This window comes from Arachis ipaensis, chromosome B7 (genome assembly GCF_059453495.1).
Source record: "Arachis ipaensis isolate K30076 ecotype BB chromosome B7, ASM5945349v1, whole genome shotgun sequence".
Taxonomy (NCBI): Eukaryota; Viridiplantae; Streptophyta; class Magnoliopsida; order Fabales; family Fabaceae; genus Arachis; species Arachis ipaensis.
Window position 1 is genome coordinate 122016347 of NC_142442.1, and position 21591 is coordinate 122037937.

Consider the following 21591-nt stretch of genomic DNA (forward strand, 5'->3'; position numbering starts at 1 on the left):
CTAATTAATTTGATTAGATATTTAAATATTAATATAATTAATATAATTTATTATAATTTATTAAACTTAATTAATTATATTACATTAATTATAATTCGTTATATTGGTGAATTAGTCTTTTCATTTATAAAGTCTAAAATAAAATAAATAAATTGTTATTTATTCTAATTAAATTTATTTATATACTATATATGAATTATCGTTAAGTTATAAAACATAGAACTTGTAGATTGTGATAAAAACGCAAATCAGAAAAAAAAAAACGCATACAATTATAGAAGAATTAAATCTATTCTCTTTATTTATTTTTAACCATCGTTTTAGATTTTAATTTTTTTTAAAAACCAGTGATAGTGGAATTTTATTGATGCTAGATAAAATTATAGAAGAATCAAATCATAATTTGCATTTATTGATGCTAGGTAAAATTATAAATTATTGCTCTTTCAATCAAATCATACCACATACAAAAATAAATTAAATTAAATAAATCGAATTTGCATCTCTATATAAATCGAATTGAATAAATTCGATTTAGGCAAATACGTAGTAAATTAAATTCATTAGGTTCGAATTATATGCAACTTCTGAATAATTATAATGTTATGGGTTTTTATATAAAAATTAATACAAAAATAATTTAAATTTCGTACAATATTTTTTTTGTATTTATGAGCTATTAAAAATGAACGAAAAAATATTGTATGAAATTTAAATTTTTTTTGTATGGGTTGTTGTATAAAATACTAATATCATTATAATTATTTATTTTGAAACAGAGTACAACTAAGATTTTATTAACAATTTTAAATAAAATATTTTTATAAAATTTTGAAATTTTTTATTATGAACACTTTTTGTAATTATTATAAATAATTTTATAAAATTTAAAAATGACTTAACAGATGTTATGAGTAAATCGTTTGACAAAAAAACTCATTACAAAACCGGTCGTATATGTGATTAATCGGTGAACCGTTAGAACTGGTTAGTTTTTTTAAAGGGTTTTCGGTTTGTTAATAACTCCTCCAAACGGTGCCATTTTGACTTTTTAAAAAAAAACTGAATCCCCAACGGCTTAAGCCCGTAACCCATTCCCACTCCCACACTTCTCTCCTCTCCTCTCTGAAATTGACGTGAAAATGAAAGGCCAAATCTATAACAGTTGAGATTCCTGATGAAAATAAAAGGCCAAATCTACATGGAGCTATTCAAAATTACATGGTATATGGTCCATGTGGTCCGTACAACAAGAATTCACCTTGCATAAAGAATGAATCATGTTCAAAGTTCTATCCTAAAGAGTTTAGATAGTGAACACTCATTGATGAGACCAAATTTTCCAAATATAGGCGTACTGATAACAGTCGAACAGTAAAGAAAAGGAATGTGTACTAGACAATAAGTTCATTGTTTCGTATAATCCAGAATTGTTGCTCAAGTTCGGGTGCCACATAAATGTGGAATACACATGCCAAACAAGTTCTATTAAGTATCTGTTTAAGTATGTACACAAGGGTAATGACCACGTAACAACTACTCTATACAATGCTGGTGATCCGTCAGAAGCCACACAAGTTGTTGAGGAAAATTAGGAATTACTACGATTATAGGTACATTTCGGCATGTGAGGCAGTCTGGCGTCTATTTAGATACGAAATCCAAGAGAAAGAACCATTTGTGATTAGACTTCCATTCCATTTGGTGGATGAGCAACATGTGGTTTATGGTGAAACTTCTAATGTGAATGATATCGTCGAAAGAGCAATATCTCATAAGTCCATGTTTTTGGGATGGATGGCGGCGAACATGTCATATCTTTATGCTCGAAGTCTGACTTATGCTGAGTTTCCAACCAAGTTTGTTTGGAAGGACGATTCTTCAAAGTGGTTTCCTCGAAAGAAAGGCTTCGCAATTGGAAGACTCATGTACCTACAGGTAATGACGAGTTTATATTCAATTTTGATCTTACTTATTTAATAATTTAAATTTAAAATCTTAACAGCCTATACCCCACGTCCATTTTATTCGATTTATCTACACTAGAAAATAAATGTTCAAATAACTTTCAACAGTTATAATCTGTAGATTATACAATTTTTTTATTTTTCTATATTTTTTAGGAAAATTATTCTTATGCGGATGTGTAGCTACATAATAATTAAAATAGCGTAGCTTAATCCATTTAACAACTTAAAAGTGGGATTTTAACCAAATTTTTTGCAGCAAATATTGAAGAATATTACCAACGACTTTTCTTGAATACTCAAAGAGGATGTATGAGTTTTCGAGATATAAGAACAGTAGGAGGAATAATTTATGCTATGTATAGAGATGCATGCTTCGTCCTTGGACTCTTGCAAGATGACAAAGAATTCATTGATGCAATTAAGAAAGCAAGCTCATAGGCCTCAGGATCATATGTTAGGAGGTTATTTGTCATTCTATTAATATCCAACAATATCTCAAGACCAGAACATGTCTGGGATAGATGTTGGTATGAACTCTCAGATGATATTTTGTATCGACAGAGAGCTGTGATGAACATGAGGGGTGAGTTTTTATTAATTACAATGATAAAAGTTCTTCCTTATTGATCATTTTTAGTTTGATTGAATTTTTACAGTATCATATAATATGTAGAATTAACAATGTCAGATGATGAGATTAAGCAGTTGTGCTTAATGGATATAGACAAGATCTTACGTTCCTATGGTAAAACCTTGAAAGACTATCCTCCAATGCCTTTTGCAACTGAAATTGATAGTTCTTTGTTAACCGAAAGGGTTATTAGGGAAGAGCTAAACTTTAACAGGGATGATTTAAAGAAAAATGCCTCAGACATGTTAGCCATCGCAACAATTGAGCGGAGATATGCATTCGATAAAATTGTTACAACTGTGTATTGTGATGAAGGGGAGTTTTTTCTTTGTGTATGGTCATGGGGGTACTGGAAAAATATTTCTCTGGAACCTTATGTCTGCTGAGATTCGCTCAAGGGGTGATATAGTGTTAAACGTTGCTCCGAGTGGTATTGCATCTTTACTTCTTCCCAATAGAAGAACGGCACACTCAAGGTTCAAAATACCGCTGAACATAACTGAAGATTCTGTATGTAACATCAAACCTGGTTCCCCTCAAGCAATGTTGCTGTTGAAAGCCAAACTTATAATTTGGGATGAGACTCCAATGGTTAGTAGGTACTGCTATGAAGTGCCTGATAAATGCTTGGGTGATATCATGAGGTGTTCTCCAACATATAGCAAAGATTTGCCCTTTGGAGGAAAAGTGGTTGTACTAGGTGGAGACTTTAAACAAATTCTTCATGTCATTCCACGAGGATCGAGACAAGATATAGTTCATTCAACCGTGAATTCGTCTTACCTTTGGAAGTTTTGTCAGGTGCTCAAACTAACAAAAAACATGAGACTCTCTGTAGAGACGACTGCTTCAGATCAAGATGAGACAGAGCAATTTGGTGAGTGGTTATTGAAAGTTGGTGATGGTCTAATAGGTGACAATATGGATGTGAATATGAGATATGTCTTCCAGGAGATATTGTTATTCCTTCTTCGGACCAGCATTTGATGAGTTGGTTCATTTTTCTTATCCAAATATTTTGGAAAACATGTCCTCAAAGGATTTTTTCAAAGCAAGAACTATACTGGCTCCCACAATAGACATCGTTGAAGATGTCAACAACCATCTGATGCTATCATTCCTGGAGGGGAAAATTATATCTTAGTTCGGATTTCATTTGTATGGATGAAGGAAATATGGAGTAGAGTCAACTAGATCTCTATGGTCCTAAATTACTGAATAGCATAAATTGCTCTGGTTTGCCTCCACATAAATTAATACTCAAGATTGGTGTTCCGATGATGTTACTGAGGAATATTGACCAATTCAGTGGTCTTTGTAATGGTACAAGGCTACAAGTTAGGAAATTTGGAAATCATGTCATAGAATGTGAAGTCTTAACGGGTAACAATGTTAGTCATATTGCTTTGATTCCAAGAATGAATATGGTACCAACAAATGAAACCGTCCCAGTTAGATTCCAACGAAGACAGTTTCCTATAATAGTATCGTTTGCTATGACAATTAACAAGTCTCAGGGACAAACTTTATCTCATGTTGGATTGTGCTTTCCCAAACCAATTTTTACACATGACCAATTATATGTGGCACTTTCAAGAGTTAAGAGTAAGAGAGGTTTAAAAGTTTTACTTATGAATCACGTAGGAATATCTGCAAATTCAATCATCAATGTTGTTTATAGAGAAGTTTTTGAAAAAAATAGTATTCTAATGTAAATATTTTAATTTTATTTTAAATTCTGTATCAATGTATAATTATTTGACCTTAAAAAATATAAAATAATTATTACTCACTTTTTTTAAGTTAAACTTTGATTTTAATAATAATTTTATAAATTTCTTAAAATAATAATTATTTTGTACTTTTATTTTAAATATCGAAGCATATATTTTTTTTTACTTTTATAAATTTTTTCATGCTGAGCACGGGGTCATACACTAGTGTCATATAAAATCCACATATTAAAACAGCAAGATCAATTATATCTATTAATTTATCCTAATCTAAAATTTAATTCCAACCAAATAATCCATAATAAATCACAATTATATTCTAAATTTACAACAAACTAAATTACACCAAAACAAAAATGCTATAAGCCTTAAACCACTTAAATAATCACATCTAATTAATCTACAAGATTTTCCTACAAAAGTATATTTTACATGGTGGAAGATTTTATAATTGTCTTTATATGAAGATATTTTTTTTACCATTAGATCATAAATTATATGGTTTGATTTTGATGTATTACAAAAGTATTTTTTTTTAAAGTGTAGCTATGATGCACCATTATTTTATGATATATTTTGGACTGAATTGAGTGAGTTTGTGTCAACTAATCTCACACTTATTTATGTAAATTGCATGTTTTTCATTTTCTTCCTAATTTTGTGATATCATTGAAAACATGTTTCATACGCCTTAAAATTATTATTCTTTAATTCCCCTTTGTACCATTCGATGCCGTGATGTGTTTGTGAAGTGTTTTCAGGTTTACAGGGCATGAATGGCTTAAAGAATGAAGAAGAGGCATGTCAAAGTAGAAGGAACACAAGAAACTAAGGAGTTGAGCAGCGAGGAGCGACGCGCACGCATGGCTGACGCGTGTGCGTGACTTGGAGCATTTCACAGCGACGCGTATGCGTGACAGAGCGTCATGTGCTGCATTAATCAGAACTCGCAGGGGGACGATTTTAGGCTGATTTTGGACCAGTTTCAAGCCCAAAAACACATACTAGAGGCAGGGGTGTAGCTGGGACTTAACATACATTCACTTTCACTTAGTTTTGACTTTTTTGAGTTTTTGGGATTCTAGAGAGAGAAACACTACTTCTCTTAGGGTTCTTAGCACTATTAGTTCTGGATTCAATTTGGATCTTGAGAGAGTTGCTACTACCTTCAAGTGGAGTTATCATCGTCATAGTTTGCCTTTTTATCACTCTACTCTTTTGTTTTCCATTTAATTGCTCGTGGTCATATTTGGATATTGTTAATTTTGAGTTTATTAATGCAATGAACTATTTTTATATTTAATTCCATTACTTGTTTGATTTCTTTCAATTAATTATCAGCTCCAAATTTGTTTTTATTAATTTAATTTTAATTATCATGTCTCCTATTTACTCCCTTTACATGTCTGTGAAAATGACATTTATGTTAATGGAGTAGAACTCCCAACTTGGCTTTGGAGTTGATTAATTGGAAACCCTTGAGTTGGAATACTCAAGTATTAATCTGTAATTGGAAATTGTTGGCTAACTCAATTTTCACTAACTCTAATCCTTCCCTATGACTTGATTAGGACTTGTGAATCAGAGTTAGTGTCACCTGCTTGACTTTCCTTTATTAGTTAGAGGATCACTAAGTGGAAGCGACAACATTTTACTATTATACTTGGGAAGATCAACAAGGATAGAAACTCTAATTAATATTCTCCTAGCCAGGGCCTTTTATTTCAAATATCTAATACCTTTTGGCATTATTTATTGCTTTAATTGATCGCCATTTATTTCTCCGTTTCCAACTCTAAAATTTCTCAGAAAATTCCTAACCAATAAATTGCACCTTGTGTCAACTCTTTGGGAAACGACCTGGGAATTCTACTCCCAGTTATTTAATCTTAATTGTGACGCAAATTAAATTGATAGAGGAAATTTTGTCGGTTAAGACTATACTGATAACACTACTTTTATTAAAATTTCTTAATCAGCATTTTTTCTCCCATCAATTTTTGGCGCTGTTGCCAGGGAGTTGCAACAGTGTGCTAAATTATTGGTTGGTGTAAATATTTTTATTTACATAATCGCATTTTTTTATTATTTTAGTTGTGTGCTTTTTGTTTATTAGTAGTTTTATTATTAAATTTTCTTAATATATTTTATTACCATGAACTCTATGTTTCTTTTATTGAATGACGCGTTTATCACCGGATCCGAGCTTAGCCGCATTTGATCCTGAGATCGAAAAGACTATTTCGCGTATTAGGTGAGCTCGGCGTCGGTTAGCCTCTGAGGGTGGTGAAGGGGTTTCAGCCAATTCCCCAGTCTAATCTGAGGTTGAATCTGAAGCGTCATTTGAGGAAGAAACTAGTCTCTCTTCTACTGATTCTATTGACGCCTCTTCTGTTGATTTAAGTGCAAATACTTTAGCGGAGCCTAGAAGGATTATTCTTCAGGAAGCAGGAGCTCCGAACTTTACACTGCAACCATATCAAGCGTGCCATCCAAATTTGGCTGTGGATTTTGAACTGAAGACCGCTCTGATCAATCTACTGCCTAAGTTCCATGGCTTACCTGCTCAAGAGCCTATCAAGCACCTTAGAAATTTTTAGATAGCCTGCTCAACTACTAGGCAGCAGGGTGCGGATGAGATTACCATTTGGTTATGTGCCTTCCCATTTTCTCTTGAGAAAAAGGTAAGAGAGTGGTTCTACACTCAACCAGAAGCTGTTGTTACTAATTGGGATTTGCTCAGAAGGGAATTTCTGGACAAGTTCTTTCCAGCAGAGGTTACAGATAGATTGTGTCAGGAAATCTCCTGCATCATCCAAGGCGAATGAGAGACTCTCTACGAGTATTAGGAACGCTTCAGGAATCTCCTTGACACATGTCCCTATCGTAAGATTGACCAGTTGGTATTGATTAGCTATTTCTGCCAAGGCATGAAGCCTCAAGACAAGACACTCTTAGATGCTGCGAGTAATGGCTCTCTGACGAAGTACAAGACGACGACAGAAGCGTGGCAACTGATCACCGATCTAGCTGAGTCCACCTGAAATGCAAGGCAAAGGAACAATCATCCCAAGGTTATTGCGAAAGTTTCCTCTAGTAGTGAGACCGCTGCTCTCACCAAGACTCTGGGAGAGATGACCAATATACTGAAGTAGCTCCAGCTCAATCAACAACAACCTCAACCTCCTCCACAACAAACATGTCAACAGTTGGCCCCTCAGAGAGTGTGTGGAATATACGCTTGCTATTCTCACTATACTGATGAATGTCCACAACTCCAAGAAGACAATACCTTGGCGGCTACCAATGTTTATTACAATCATCCTAATTAAGGGTACTATTAACAAGGCGGTAATTATAACCAAGGTGATAACTACAATCAAGGTTGGCAAGATAACTCCAATCAAGGATGGAGAGACAATTCCATCCAAGAATGGAGGGACAACTACAACCAAGGAGGCAGAGACAATGGTGAAAATCAAAGGTGGAACAACAACTATCAACAGAACCGGTATCAACAAAACCCTCCATACCAATATCAAAACCAACGCCAAAGTTACCGGACACCTCATCAAAGGCAAGCTCAAGCACCTCAACATAATCAACAACAAGCCCCTCAAATTACCTATCCTCCCTCTTCCTCCAACCAAGATGAAGCACTCTGTTCTATCCTTCAAGGACAAAAAGAGCTCCAAAATTCACTTAACTCTAGTCTCACTGGTCTTAACTCCACTCTACAGGCTCTTATATCCCGCATGGAACCACCCTCTACCTCCAACAATCAACCTTCAAGCTCTAGTGCACTTTCCTCTCAACCTTTACCCAACCCCAAAGGTGGAATCAATGCTATTACTTTGAGGTCCGACACTACATTACAAGAGAGGAGTCCCGAGGAGCCAAGCTCAAGAGAAGACATTCAAGTTGAAGACATTGTTGAGGTAGAAGATGTTGAAGAAGAGGATAAGGTACAGGATGCGGTTGAAGAAAAAGTTTCTCAACCAAGGAATGGAGTATCTAAGGAAGATGATGTTGTGAGAGAAGCCATTCCCATTCTTTTTCCACACCTTACTAGGAGGACTAAGAAGCAAGTGGAGCTAGACCCCAAGATGGTGGAGATCTTCAAAAAGGTTGAGGTAACTATTCCCCTTTTGATGCTATTCGCCAGGTTCCTAAGTATGCTAAGTTTCTAAAAGATTTGTGCATGAATAAGAATAAGATACATGATTTAGAAACTATTCCTTTGGGTAGCTCTATTTCTGTTTTGATGGGTGTCATACCAAAGAAATGTGGTGATCCCGGTCCCTGTATGGTCACTTGTATTATAGGGGGTTTTCAATTTGTTGACTGCATGTGTGATTTAGGTTCATGTGTTAGTATTATGCCATTATCTGTATATGATGCTATGAGGCTCCCACCCTTGAAAAGGTCGGCAGCACGTTTTGTTTTGGCAGATAAGAGCATAATTCAGTGGTTGACATTGCGGAAGACGTCTTGGTGAGCATTAATGGGTTGACGTTTCCTATTGAATTCTATATTTTAGAGATGCCCCCTAATGAATCAGGAAGACCTTCATCCATCTTGCTTGGGAGGCCATTTTTGAAGACTTCGCGGTTTAAATTGGATGCCTTCTCGGATACCTATTCTTTTGAGATAGATGGAAGAGCAGTGAGCTTCAACCTTGATGAAGCTATGAAGCACCCACCGAAAGACCACTGTATCTTCCAGTGTGACATTATTGATGAGACTGTGGCTGAAGTTCACCAAGAGGCAGTAGAAGAGAAGAACATGGAGCAAAGTGCAAGTGTGGGGAAGCCCTCTGAGCATACTGAGGACACCTTGCTACCTCCAATGGTTCCGAATGATCAAGTGCCAAGCCATGAGCTGAAAATGGAGTTGAAGCCACTTCCATCTCACCTCAAGTATGCTTATCTTGAGGACAATCAGAAGCTCCCAGTTATAATTGCAAAGGAACTCACTTTCCAACAAGAGGAGCGGCTGCTTAGTGTACTTAGAAGTCACAAGAAAGCTATTGGGTGGAGTTTGACGGACATAGTAGGTATAAGCCCTCAAATTTGTGAGCACCGCATATTTCTAGAGGAGGGAGCAAGGCCTATCCGTCAACCTCAAAGGCGGTTGAACCCCACCATTTTAGAAGTTTTGAAGAAGGAAGTGACCTAACTGCTTGAAGCCAACATCATCTATCCAATCTCAAATAGTGAATGGGTTAGCCCAGCACATGTGGTTTCGAAGAAGTCTGGTGTCACAACAGTTAAGAATGAGCATGGGAAACTCATGGCTACAAGAGTGCAGAATTCCTGGAGGGTGTGCATTGACTACAGACGTCTGAACCAGGCTACTCGCAAGGATCACTACCCACTACCTTTCATCGATCGAATGCTTGATTGCCTGTCAGGTAAATCACAGTACTATTTTCTAGATGGTTATACTGGTTATTTTCAAATCCATATTGCTCTAGAAGATCAGGAGAAAAAAACTTTTACATGCCCCTTTGGAACGTATGCATATAAGAAAATGCCTTTTGGCTTATGTAATGCACCGGCTACGTTTTAAAGATGCATGACGAGTATCTTCTCAGATCTTCTTGAGCATTGTATGGAAGTTTTTACAGATGACTTTAGTGTTTATGGTGATTCGTTTGACCTTTATTTGGATAGTCTAGCTAGAGTATTAGAAAGATGTGTTAGTTCAAACCTTGTGCTTAATTTTGAAAAATATCATTTTATGGTAAAGTAAGGTATTGTTCTAGGACATGTTGTTTCTAATATTGGTATATCTGTTGATCCTGCAAAGGTAGATGTTATTTCTGGTTTACCTTACCCTTCTTCCGTGAGGGAAGTCCGTTCATTTCTTGGTCATGCAGGTTTCTATCGGCGTTTTATCAAGGACTTCAGTAAGGTTGCACTACCTTTGTCCCGACTGTTGCAGAAGGACGTAGAGTTTAAGTTGAGTGAGGACTGCATGGAAGCATTTGACAAGCTGAAGATTGCCTTGACCCAAGCTCCTATTGTGAGAGGGCCTGACTGGAGTAGGCCATTCGAGATCATGTGTGACGCATCAAACTATACGGTAGGAGCGGCGCTGGCTCAACGCGAAGGTAAGGACCCTTATATTATTGCTTATGCTTCTAAGACTTTAGATGGTGCTCAATCTAATTATACTACCACTGAAAAGGAACTGTTAGCTATTGTTTTTGCTTTGGATAAATTCCAAGCTTATTTAATTGGAACTAAGGTGGTAGTATATTCAGACCATGCGGCTTTGAAATATTTGTTGGCTAAGAAAGAGTCTAAACCAAGGTTAATCCATTGGATATTGTTGTTGCAAGAATTTGATTTAGAGATCAAAGATAGGAGTGGTTTCCAAAATTTAGTGGCGGACCCCTTGAGTCGCTTGGAGCATATTAAAAGTGACTCCACTCCTATCAATGATGCATTTCCACTTGATAGCTTGCAAGCAATATCAGAGGTGGTTCCTTGGTATGCACCTATAGCTAATTATTTGGTTAGTCGTACCTTTCCTTCTAATTTTTCTAAGCATCAAAGGGACAAGCTTAAAAGCGAGTCCAAATATTACATATGGGATTACCCATATTTGTGGAGATGTGGTGCTGACTAAATAATTAGAAGGTGTGTGCCACAATCCAAATTTCAGTCAATTTTAGAGGCCTGCCACTCTTCTGAGAGTGGTAGACATTTTGGTCCTCAAAGAACTGCTAGAAAAATTTTAGACTGTGGATTTTGGTGGCCCACACTTTTTAAGGATGCTACTGTTTTCTGTGAATCTTTCCCCTAATGCCAAAGGTTTGGAAATATATCCAAGAGGGATGAGATTCTCCAACAACTTATGCTGTTTTGTGAAATTTTTGATGTTTGGGATATTGACTTCATGGGTCCATTTCCAAACTCGAATGGTTTCTTATACATCTTGTTAGCTGTTGATTATGTTTTTAAATGGGTGGAAGCAATTCCTACCCGTACTGATGATGCTAACGTTGTTGTTTCTTTTGTTCAAAATAATATTATTTGTCGCTTTGGATCACCACGAGCAATCGTGAGTGATCAATGCTCTCATTTTTGTAACAGGAGAATGACAAGTCTGCTGAAAAAACATGGCATTATTCACAAGGTGGCGATGGCTTACCATCCCCAAACCAATGGGCAAGCCGAGGTATCTAACAGAGAGATCAAGCACATATTAGAGAAGATTGTCAAGTCTCATAGAAGAGACTGGAGTACTAGACTTGCAGATGCGCTTTGGGCTTATCGGACGGCTTACAAGACACCCATCGGAATGAGTCCATTCCTCCTAGTCTACGGAAAGGCTTGTCACCTTTCAGTGGAGGTGGAGCACAAAGCTTACTGGGCGGTGAAGGAATGTAACTTAGGATTGGGGGGAGCCGGGATTGAAAGGAAGCTGCAACTACAAGAATTGGAGTGCCTTCGACTAGAAGCGTATAAGAACTCAAGGCTCTATAAAGAGAGGGTGAAGGCGGTGCATGACAAGAACATCAAGAGAAGAGAGTTTAGAGCTGGGAATTTAGTCCTCCTCTATAACTCAAGGCTGAGACTCATGCCAAGCAAGTTGAGATAAAGGTGGGAAGGACCTTATAGGGTGGAAAAGGCTGAGCCATATGGAGTCTTCCACCTGAGTCACCCTTCAAGCCCCGCCTTCTTCAAAGTCAATGGCCACCGTTTGAAGCTATATCATGGTGAGAAGATGAAAAACAACAAGGAGTTGGAGATCTTCCTCTTGGAGGACCCAGCAAAGGAAGAGGACTGAGCTTGTGGACCATCCAACTTAAGGACGTTAAAGAAAAGTGCTAGGTGGGAGGCAACTCACCATGGTATGATCTTCCCTTTTTATTAGTTCTATTTTATTTTTATCAGTGTTAATTTCTAATTCTGCATAATTACCTCTATTTTACAGTATTTTAATACAAAAAAAGTGCCTCCGACGCGTAACAGTCGATGACGCGCACGCGTCATATGGAGGTATGTGCTCTCCCTTAAATTGAACAAAGAGTTACGCTGGAGACGCGCGAGAGAGGTGCTTGGTGCACAAGCCACCCCACGTGTACGCGTGACCCACACGTACACGTGACCTACGGATATGCGTCGCCTGCAATTTTTCGAATCCATGCGTAAGCATTAGCGACGCGCACGCGTGGTGTGCAGATCGGTGTAACATAGTGATTTGAACAGAGAGTTGTGCGGGCATGAGGATGGAACCGTGCGTCTGGCACGACGAAGGGTCATGCGTACGCGTGACCGACGCCTACGCGTCGACTGAAATTTTGCCCACCCACGCATACACGTGGGTGACGCGTGCACGTCACAAGCGCCGCGTCACTTACTCAGTGCGCCGCACAAAATTCTTTTCTTTCTCTCTTCTATTCCCTCTCTAATCCTAATTCTTCTTTCTTTCTTTCTTTCTTTCTTTCTTTCTTTCTTTCCTCTTACTTCCTTCTTCCTCCCTTCCCTCACCACCATCGGAGATCCCCAACTTCGGTAGCTACAATTTTCTTTCCTTTTCCTTTTTCCTTCTTACTCTTCTCGCATTCTTACTCCTCTTCACCTTCTTATTTTCATCTTCTTTTTAAGATTTCTTTTCTTCCTCTCCTCTAAGTTTTCTTCTTCTTTTATTTATTGTATTTGATTATTTTATTTATTTTTAATTTTATATTAGCTTTGTTAGTTATAATTTCTTTTTTATTCTTTTATCTTGCATTTTTATGTTGGTGTTAGAACTTTATTTGGATGATTATTTTTCTATATTTTAGCTTGTAGATATTATGAAGAGTAATTTGATAATTGACATTTATTTTGGGTCTCATATACACTTGAATTGACTACCTTACTTTCCAATTTTTATTTGCACACCAGGTGTTTGTGAAAAAGCTCACATGGCATTTTAATATCCTTTCTATTCTATTCTCACACTTTAATGCCCCCTTTTTCACAACCCTTGCAATCCTTGTGTATTGAGTATATTAGTCATAAATTGTCAGCATACAAGTGCTCATTATTTTGTTATATTTAATAATTGATGCTTGAGCTATGCTTTTCATGCTTGTTACTTGCATGCTTTTAACCCTCTTGCATCTAGTTGTTCTGATATGCCTTCATGATTTTCATTGATGTCTTTCTTGCATGTTGTAGCTACCATGTATTTAAGACATTCTCTTTTACTTTGGCATTCATTATTACTTGAACTTTTCACCTTCCGGTTTTTAGCTATCTATCTTTGACATCACTTCTCTTTCTTCCTTCTTCAAGATGGCCACCAAGAGAGGAAAAGAGAAGGTTTTTAACAAGACACCGGCGAATAGAGGAACTAAAAGAGCACCGGCCAAGGCGCAACCATCTACAAGTGTCAAGCCACCTACTAAGCGGGTAAAGAGGACCATCAAAGTTGATGAAGCGGAAAAGGCATTTCCTGTACGGGATTCTGCACGGTTCACTAACTGTTACTGTGAGTAGATGTTCCCCGTCTTAGCAGAGAGAAACTACAATAATGAACACTTGCTCATCCTTCCAACATATTTCGTTGACTTTGTGGAGCCACACATTGAAAGGAGACTGTGGGGATTCTTAAGGAGGCAGCCGCGGGAGGCCAATCTCTCTTGGGTAGTTGAATTCTACTCAAACTTCCACTCGCCTACCCTGCAGTCTGTCTATGTTCGTCAAAAGCAAGTCCCTGTCTCTGAAGGTGCCATACAGAGAGTACTAGATCTTCCACCTAGCCCAGAGGGGTTGGATGCCTATCAAGAGTCCCAGCTTCAGCGCCAGACATATCAGTTTGACTGGGACAGCGTCCTTGGATTCATAGCACAACCTAACAGCACTTGGATCTATGGGCAACATCGGGCAAAACCCAAGAGTATCTCCGCCAAAGCACTCACCTTGGAGGCTCACGTGTGGGCACAGATTATGTCCCACTACATCTTTCCGAGCACTCATGAGTTCACTTTCACTGCTGACATGGCCGTTCTCATCTGGTGCATTCTCACAGAACAACCTCTCAACTTACCAAGACTCATCCGGCAGGCTATGGGACATGTGCAGATTGCGGGCAACCTACCTTTTCCCGCATTGGTTACAGACTTGGTATCTGCAGTGGGAGTCTCCTATCGGGCTGGGAATACGAAGACCATGATCCCTAGGGACGATCAGTTTGTCCCGAATGGGAAGTATATCAGACCTCCAGCACCTTCTGTGAGCCAGTATGCAGGCCCGTCCTTAGACACCCCTTCATCTTCCGCTCCACCATCGTCCACACCACAGACACCATCACCATCCAACAATCAGTTGCTACTTGAGATCCTTGAGAGGCTAGACAGGCAAGCCCTGCGGATTGAGCAAATAGAGCGCCGCAACAAGCACCGATACACTTACTTGAAGGAGCTCATTGTCAGTACTCACACACCTCCGGAAGAGAAAGATACCCTGGACTCCACTTCACATGCCAACATGGAGAGCCATGACGAGCTGGATAGTAGAAGTGATGTTCCCAACACCACTCTGCTCATCACTGATGGCACAGAGGACCATGCAAAGTCTTAAGTGTGGGGAGGTCGGTAACTGACTTCCGAAGGTAACATCTCTCACTCTCAATACCAATATTTTATTTTGTTTCTTCTGTTAGCTAGGATAGATTGCATGGTAGTAGTTGCTTGCATGTATGTACTACTTGGTTGAAGTGATAAATTCTTTTTCAAGACACTGTTTTATAGGATTTCACTAATTTGAATTAAAATTTTTGTTAAACTTGTTTGAAGATTTTAATTTGGAACATGGTTTTATAGCTAAGAACACACAACCTGCGAGATTTTGAGCCTAATTATATGGTTATATTATTTAACCATGATTTTGATTCTTGTGTGCTTTCTTCTCTATGATTGCAATCTTTAGTTTGTTCCATTCTATATGTCCATTATTTAGTGTATATTCATGCATTTATGCGATTGAGGCTATCATTTGATTATAGCTCACTTATCCCAAATAGCCTACCATTTCATTTGCTTTTATTTGCCACTTTGAGCTTTTTTAACCCCTTTTTTGTTCTTTATATTACCACATCACTAGCCTTAAGCGAAAAAATAATTAAGTCCTATTGGAATCTTTGGTTAGCTTAAGATAGTGAGTGTGTGTCAACTAAGTGTGGGAAAATATGGAAACTTTGGTTGATGAAAATGTGTTTTATTTTTATTGACAAATATTGAGAATTTGGGTGCTTACTCGTGTATAATTATAGAAACCATATGCATTGATATATTATGCTTTCATTTTTTTTTAAAAAAAGAGAAGAAATAAATAAATAGGGGATAAAATCACCCAATGTTAAGTTTAATAAAAAGATCAATGGACATGTGATGGAATTAGAATTGATACATGAGTGTGAAAAGTGAGATTTTAGGTGGCTAAGCTTGATTTTAGAACTGTATAGAGAATGTGCATGTGTTAGGTGAGAACTCAAGTTAGTCAAAGATTCAAATGATAGCTCACTTGGCCATATATATATACCCTCACCCTTACCTTAGCCCCATTACAACCTTGAAAAGCCCTCACGATATTTGTATTTATACACTAAATATTTGTTGATTGGTTAGATGAAGAACAAAGTTTTAGAAAGCATGACTAGAGGAGATTCGAGTGGATTAACATTAAACACTTGAGCGATTAGAGTGCAAATACACTGCCAATGAGGGTTCGATGCTCGATTCTGTGTTTTCGGCTTTCATGAGCTTTCTTCTTGCAAGTTTACTTGTGCTTTATTTTGTGATTTAAATTAGTGGAATCCGATTTATGTTTGTCTTAGAGAATTTGTTTACTTTTAACCAAGTAGGTAGAAGCATCTTAGCATATAGTTGCATTCATATAGATAGGTTGCATTGCATGAGTCTCATTGTTTTCATCACCCCTTCATTATTTTGGTCTCCTTGAACTTAGCATGAGGACATGCTAATGTTTAAGTGTGGGGAGATTTGATGCACCGCTATTTTTTGATATATTTTGGATTGCATTGAGTGAGTTTGTGTCAACTAATCTCACACTTATTCATGTAAATTGCATACTTTTCATTTCCTTCCTAATTTTGTGATATCATTGAAAACATGTTTCCTAGGCCTTAAAATTATTAATCTTTAATTTTTCTTTGTACCATTCGATGCCGTGATGTGTTTGTGAAGTGTTTTCAAGTTTACAGGGCATGAATGGCTTAAAGGATGAAGAGGAGGCATGCCAAAGTGGAAGGAACACAAGAAACTAAGGAGTTGAGCAGCGAGGAGCGACGCGCACGCATGGCTGACGCGTGCGCGTGACTTGGAGCATTTCACAGCGATGCGTACGCGTGACTGACGCGTACGCATGACAAGCGCAGAAGACCAGCGACGCGTACGCGTGGCCGACGCGTACGCGTGACAGAGCGTCATGTGTTGCATTAATCAGAACTCGCAGGAGACGATTTTAGGCTGATTTTGGACCCAGTTTCAAGCCCAAAAACACAGACTAGAGGCAGGGGTGTAGCTGGGACTCAACATACATTCACTTTCACTTAGTTTTGACTTTTTTGAGTTTTTGGGATTCTAGAGAGAGAAACACTACTTCTCTTAGGGTTCTTAGCACTATTAGTTCTGGCTTCAATTTGGATTTTGAGAGAGTTACTACTACCTTCAAGTGGAGTTATCATCGTCATAGTTTGCCTTTCTATCACTCTACTCTTTTGTTTTCCATTTAATTTCTTGTGGTCATATTTGAATATTGTTAATTTTGAGTTTATTAATGCAATGAACTATTTTTATATTTAATTCCATTACTTGTTTGATTTCTTTTAATTAATTATCAGCTTCAAATTTATTTTTATTAATTTAATTTTAATTACCATGTCTCCTATCTACTCCCTTTACATGTCTGTGAAAATGACATTCATGTTAATGGAGTAGAGCTCCCAACTTTGCTTTGGAGTTGATTAATTGAAAACCTTGAGTTGGAATACTCAAGTATTAATAATCTGTAATTAAAAATGGTTGGCTAACTCAATTTTCACTAACTCTAATCATTCCCTATGAAGTGATTAGGACTTGTGAATCAGAGTTAGTGTCACCTGCTTGACTTTCCTTTATTAGTTAGAGAATCACTAAGAGGAAGCGCCAACCTTTTACTATTATACTTGGGAAGGTCAACAAAGATAGAAACTTCAATTAATCTTCTCCTAGCCAAGGCCTTTTATTTCAATATCTAATACCTCTTGTCATTATTTATTGTTTTAATTGATCGTCATTTATTTTTCCGTTTCCAACTCTAAAATTTTTCAAAAAATTCCTGACCAATAAATTGCACCTTGTGTCAACTCTTTGGAAAACGACTTGGAAATTCTACTCCCAGTTATTTAATCTTAATTATGACACAAATTAAATTGATAATGATAAAGGAAATTTCGTGTGCTTTTATTAAAATTTCTTAACCAGCATTTTTCTTCCCATCAAGCTAAACAAACAAAATACACTTTTAACATAAAAATCTTTATAAAAAGATATTTTTAACATTTTTATTTAAGTAGGAATATTAAAAACGAAATAGCAAATGAAGGAATCAATAACCAAACGTGCGACGATAGAAAAAGGTTAGACAGATGCTCTGTAAGCTCTCCTTGGAGGCAAGCATTTCAAAAAGAAATAATAAATACCACCGTGACAAAAAGGTCATAATTAAGTAAATAATTTGGAAAATATTATTCATCACTCTTATCTACTGTCATCATGGACCAAAGAAAATGATCTGGCTAAAATTAAATTAACTTAAAATATGCAAAAAAAAAAAAAAAACAAGTAATTTAAAGTATTCTTGCTTCAAGGACCCCGTTAAATATACTAGTTGAATACATGAAATAAAATTGAATTAATTATAGTGGCAATTCAAGTAAACAAAATAGCCAATGTTCTTGATCGACAAGTGTTACACACTCCAATCTTAGATAGTAATATGTTATTAACGATGGAAATTTTGATCCTCCTTCGGTAGTTGCTTGCGGCAGTAATGAAGTATGAACACAACACAGCATACATAGAAAATCTAGCTGAAAAGTGTTCCGTTTCATGGAACTTACATGCTCCATTCATAATACTAACACAAATCTTTCCAGAAGAGCAAAAGAGTGGCAAACCGCAAAAATAACATTATAATTGATACATGAATACGTGACCGTCGTTTCTTTAGGTATATCAATTTAATAATAGGGAACTGATGACCAAACTATAGAGGCCAATAACTAACTGCTTAGAAGGGTTTATGTACTTGCACATTTAGTACTTAAATTAGTACACAATAAATTTAAAAATAAAATAAAATTAAAAAAAGAAAAAAAGAGAGGCTAATGTTATTTGTAAAAACCATCACAAATATTTCCAAGAATACAATAAAATATTCATTTCAATCTTTTTCGTCGACTTTGGCCCTCATTTGAACTCATGTACCCTTTCACCATGGTTTTAACTTTCACCACTTAGAACCAATCCTTCTAAAAATGAAATAATTTTTTTTTTCAAATAAAAGAATCACAGATTTACATAAATGATGTTCAATAGTTCCTAAAAATGATGAGTTCATGTCAACTCATAAGATCCTACTATTCTATGATTTCTGCTAAGGCCTTCAATCCAAAAGTTTAATATTAAAGAAATGCCAAACCAAACTAAAATAACGTATTAGTTCTCAAGACCTGCCCAAAGAATCGCTAAAACAATATGCAGCCTTTCGTCCATACATAACAAGAAAAATCAAGGATAGTAGATTTACCACATGAAGTTTAAAATTTCCATTACATTGAAAAACTTGAATTATTTGTTTTTCTTTTGTCAATCTGGAAAGGACTTCTCTTTAAGGATTTTTTCAAGGTGCTAACTCTTTCATGGTAACACAAATAAAAACCTTTTAATTTGATCTGTTTGAGGAAAAGTTGAAATGTGTTACAAAATGAATAGGATTAAGTTATACACTCCACTTAAATCAATTCACAGGCATACAATGATGTTCTGCATTACAAAGACTTGTTTTAATGCAATTTCTCTAACCAGCCATGTGGTGGAATGCAAAACCACTAGACTTCCATTAGGAGTTGTGTTTAGGGGGAAAAGGAAAAAACCTAAATCACTTTTAAGATGGTTTTTCCCCATAAAAAAGAAGTAGCATTCAAACAAATATTTGATGTAAAGAGCCCAAATGTGACTAAATTATTAAGTGCAAATGAGAATATTTATTCTATAGAGTCCAAGCAAATACTAGTGAACACATGCATGGTTAATATATGGTTCAAGAAAGATATAAAATCTGTCGTCATGCAACTGTTCTCAAAATGGAGCATAACCAGATCATATAACTAAGTACTTAAAAGATGTGTTTTCATTTTTCCCTCCAAAAGAACAAGGAAGCAGGGAAGAAAAAAAAATGACCTACTTCAACCGATTCCTCAGGTTTAAGTGTACTTAATGCCCTCTCAAATAAAGCTCGTATATTTTGGTCATCGTTCAAACATTTCAAGAAATCAGCATATCTAAAGCATCATGAAAACATTCTTAATACTCAGTCAATAATACTTTGAATATGAAAGGAAATATTTTTAATAGAAATGACGACATGTACAACCAGTGAGGCAATACGATATCATCTAACTCGGAAAAAGAGGTAGTACAAGATCAAAAGAACTAGTACAATTTTTGTTCAGAGACAGCAAAGACATAACAATAAGAGGCACATAAACCAACATTAGTGGATGTATGTTTACAAAGATCCAAATATTAAGAGAGCAAGCTAGTCATACTAAGGATATGTTGAAGTGATATAATATCTAAGTATGTGTTGACTAGATCAAATCAAAATCAGATTCTTAATTCCTTTCATGAATCTTTTATGTAAATAAAATTAGTTATAAATATTTTTTTTTGGTTTAGCTTAATTTTAGGGATTTTATGATTAGAAATCTTTCCTTTATTTTAGACTAGTATCTTTCCTTTTATTTTTTTTTTTCATTTTCTAGTTATTTCTATTTCTGTAATTTCTCTATAAAGAGGATGATTTCCTGTACATTTGATAGTACATTTATATTCAAACACTTCAACTTGGTATCAGAACAGAATCTCTGCACTGTACCTCTGATTTATAATTATGACTGATAGTTCTTCAGTCATTAATCCTGAACAGAAGGAGAACACCACTCCTACTCCATTAGATTTAAAATCTGAGCAACGGGTACTAGTTAGTGGTGACTCCACACATTTCGACTCAATAGGTCAAACTACCTTAGGTGGTCTCAATCCGTTCAGATGTATATCCGTGGAAGAGGGAAGATTGGATATCTCACCTGTGAGCGAAGCCAGCCTAGCGTCACTGACCCACAATATAATATGTGGGATACCGAAAATTTCATGGTGATGACATGGATGGTGAACTCAATGGAAGATGATATCAGTAGTAACTACATGTACTATACCACTGCCAAAGAATTGTGGGATAGAGTAAAGGAGATGTATTCTAATCTTGGGAATAAATCGCAGATTTATGAACTTACTATAAATGCTAGAGAAATTCAACAAGGGAGTGACAATGTCACCAAATATTTTCACACATTGAAGCAGGTGTGGCAGGATCTTAACTACTTCAATAACTACAAGTGGAATTCAGCCACTAATGCCAAACACCACCAACAAACAGTGGAAGAAGGGAAGATATTCCAATTTCTTGCAAGACTCAATGTGGAGCTAGATGAAGTTTGTGAAAGAATTATTGGAAGAGCAATCCTACTCCCGATTGGAGAAGTATTTGCTGAAGTTAGAAGAAAGAAAACTCGTAGAGCTGTGATGATGGAAAAAGGCAAGACTTAACAGACTTCTTTGGAGTCTAATGCACTCTTAGTAGCACATGCTGCACTTAAAAGTTCATCAAATCAAAAGCACCCTTCCAATCTTTAGTGTGACCACTGCAATAAACCTCGTCCCACCAAAGAAACCTGCTGGAAGATTCATGGAAAACCAGCATATCTTAAAGGCAGTAAATCCAGTTCCAAAATACATTCTACCCCAACTGCTCATGAGGCTGAAAAATCATTGAGTAAGGAACACGTTGAGCAGCTCATAAGGCTGTTAAATTCCAGTTCTGTGTCTAGTACTCCTAGTGGTCCTTTGGTTCAAATAGGTAATTTTAGTATTTCTATGTCCCTTAATTGCACCTCAAACTTGAATGCACTA

At 36.5% G+C, this 21591-nt stretch overlaps 2 protein-coding genes across 2 annotated transcripts; both read left to right on the plus strand.

Moving 5' to 3' along the window:
• The first annotated feature begins 1548 nt into the window (after window positions 1-1548).
• LOC107607569 (uncharacterized) lies at window positions 1549-3588 on the plus strand. Its single transcript, XM_088494925.1, has 4 exons — window positions 1549-1938; window positions 2532-2553; window positions 2644-2786; window positions 2917-3588. The coding sequence occupies exons 1-4, from the start codon at window positions 1549-1551 to the stop codon at window positions 3586-3588; spliced, it is 1227 nt and encodes a 408-aa protein (XP_088351051.1).
• A 17082-nt stretch (window positions 3589-20670) lies between these two features.
• Window positions 20671-21228, plus strand: LOC148553943 (uncharacterized). Its single transcript, XM_088494926.1, has one exon. It carries the CDS (start codon window positions 20671-20673, stop codon window positions 21226-21228), a length of 558 nt encoding a protein of 185 aa, XP_088351052.1.
• Window positions 21229-21591: the final 363 nt, after the last annotated feature.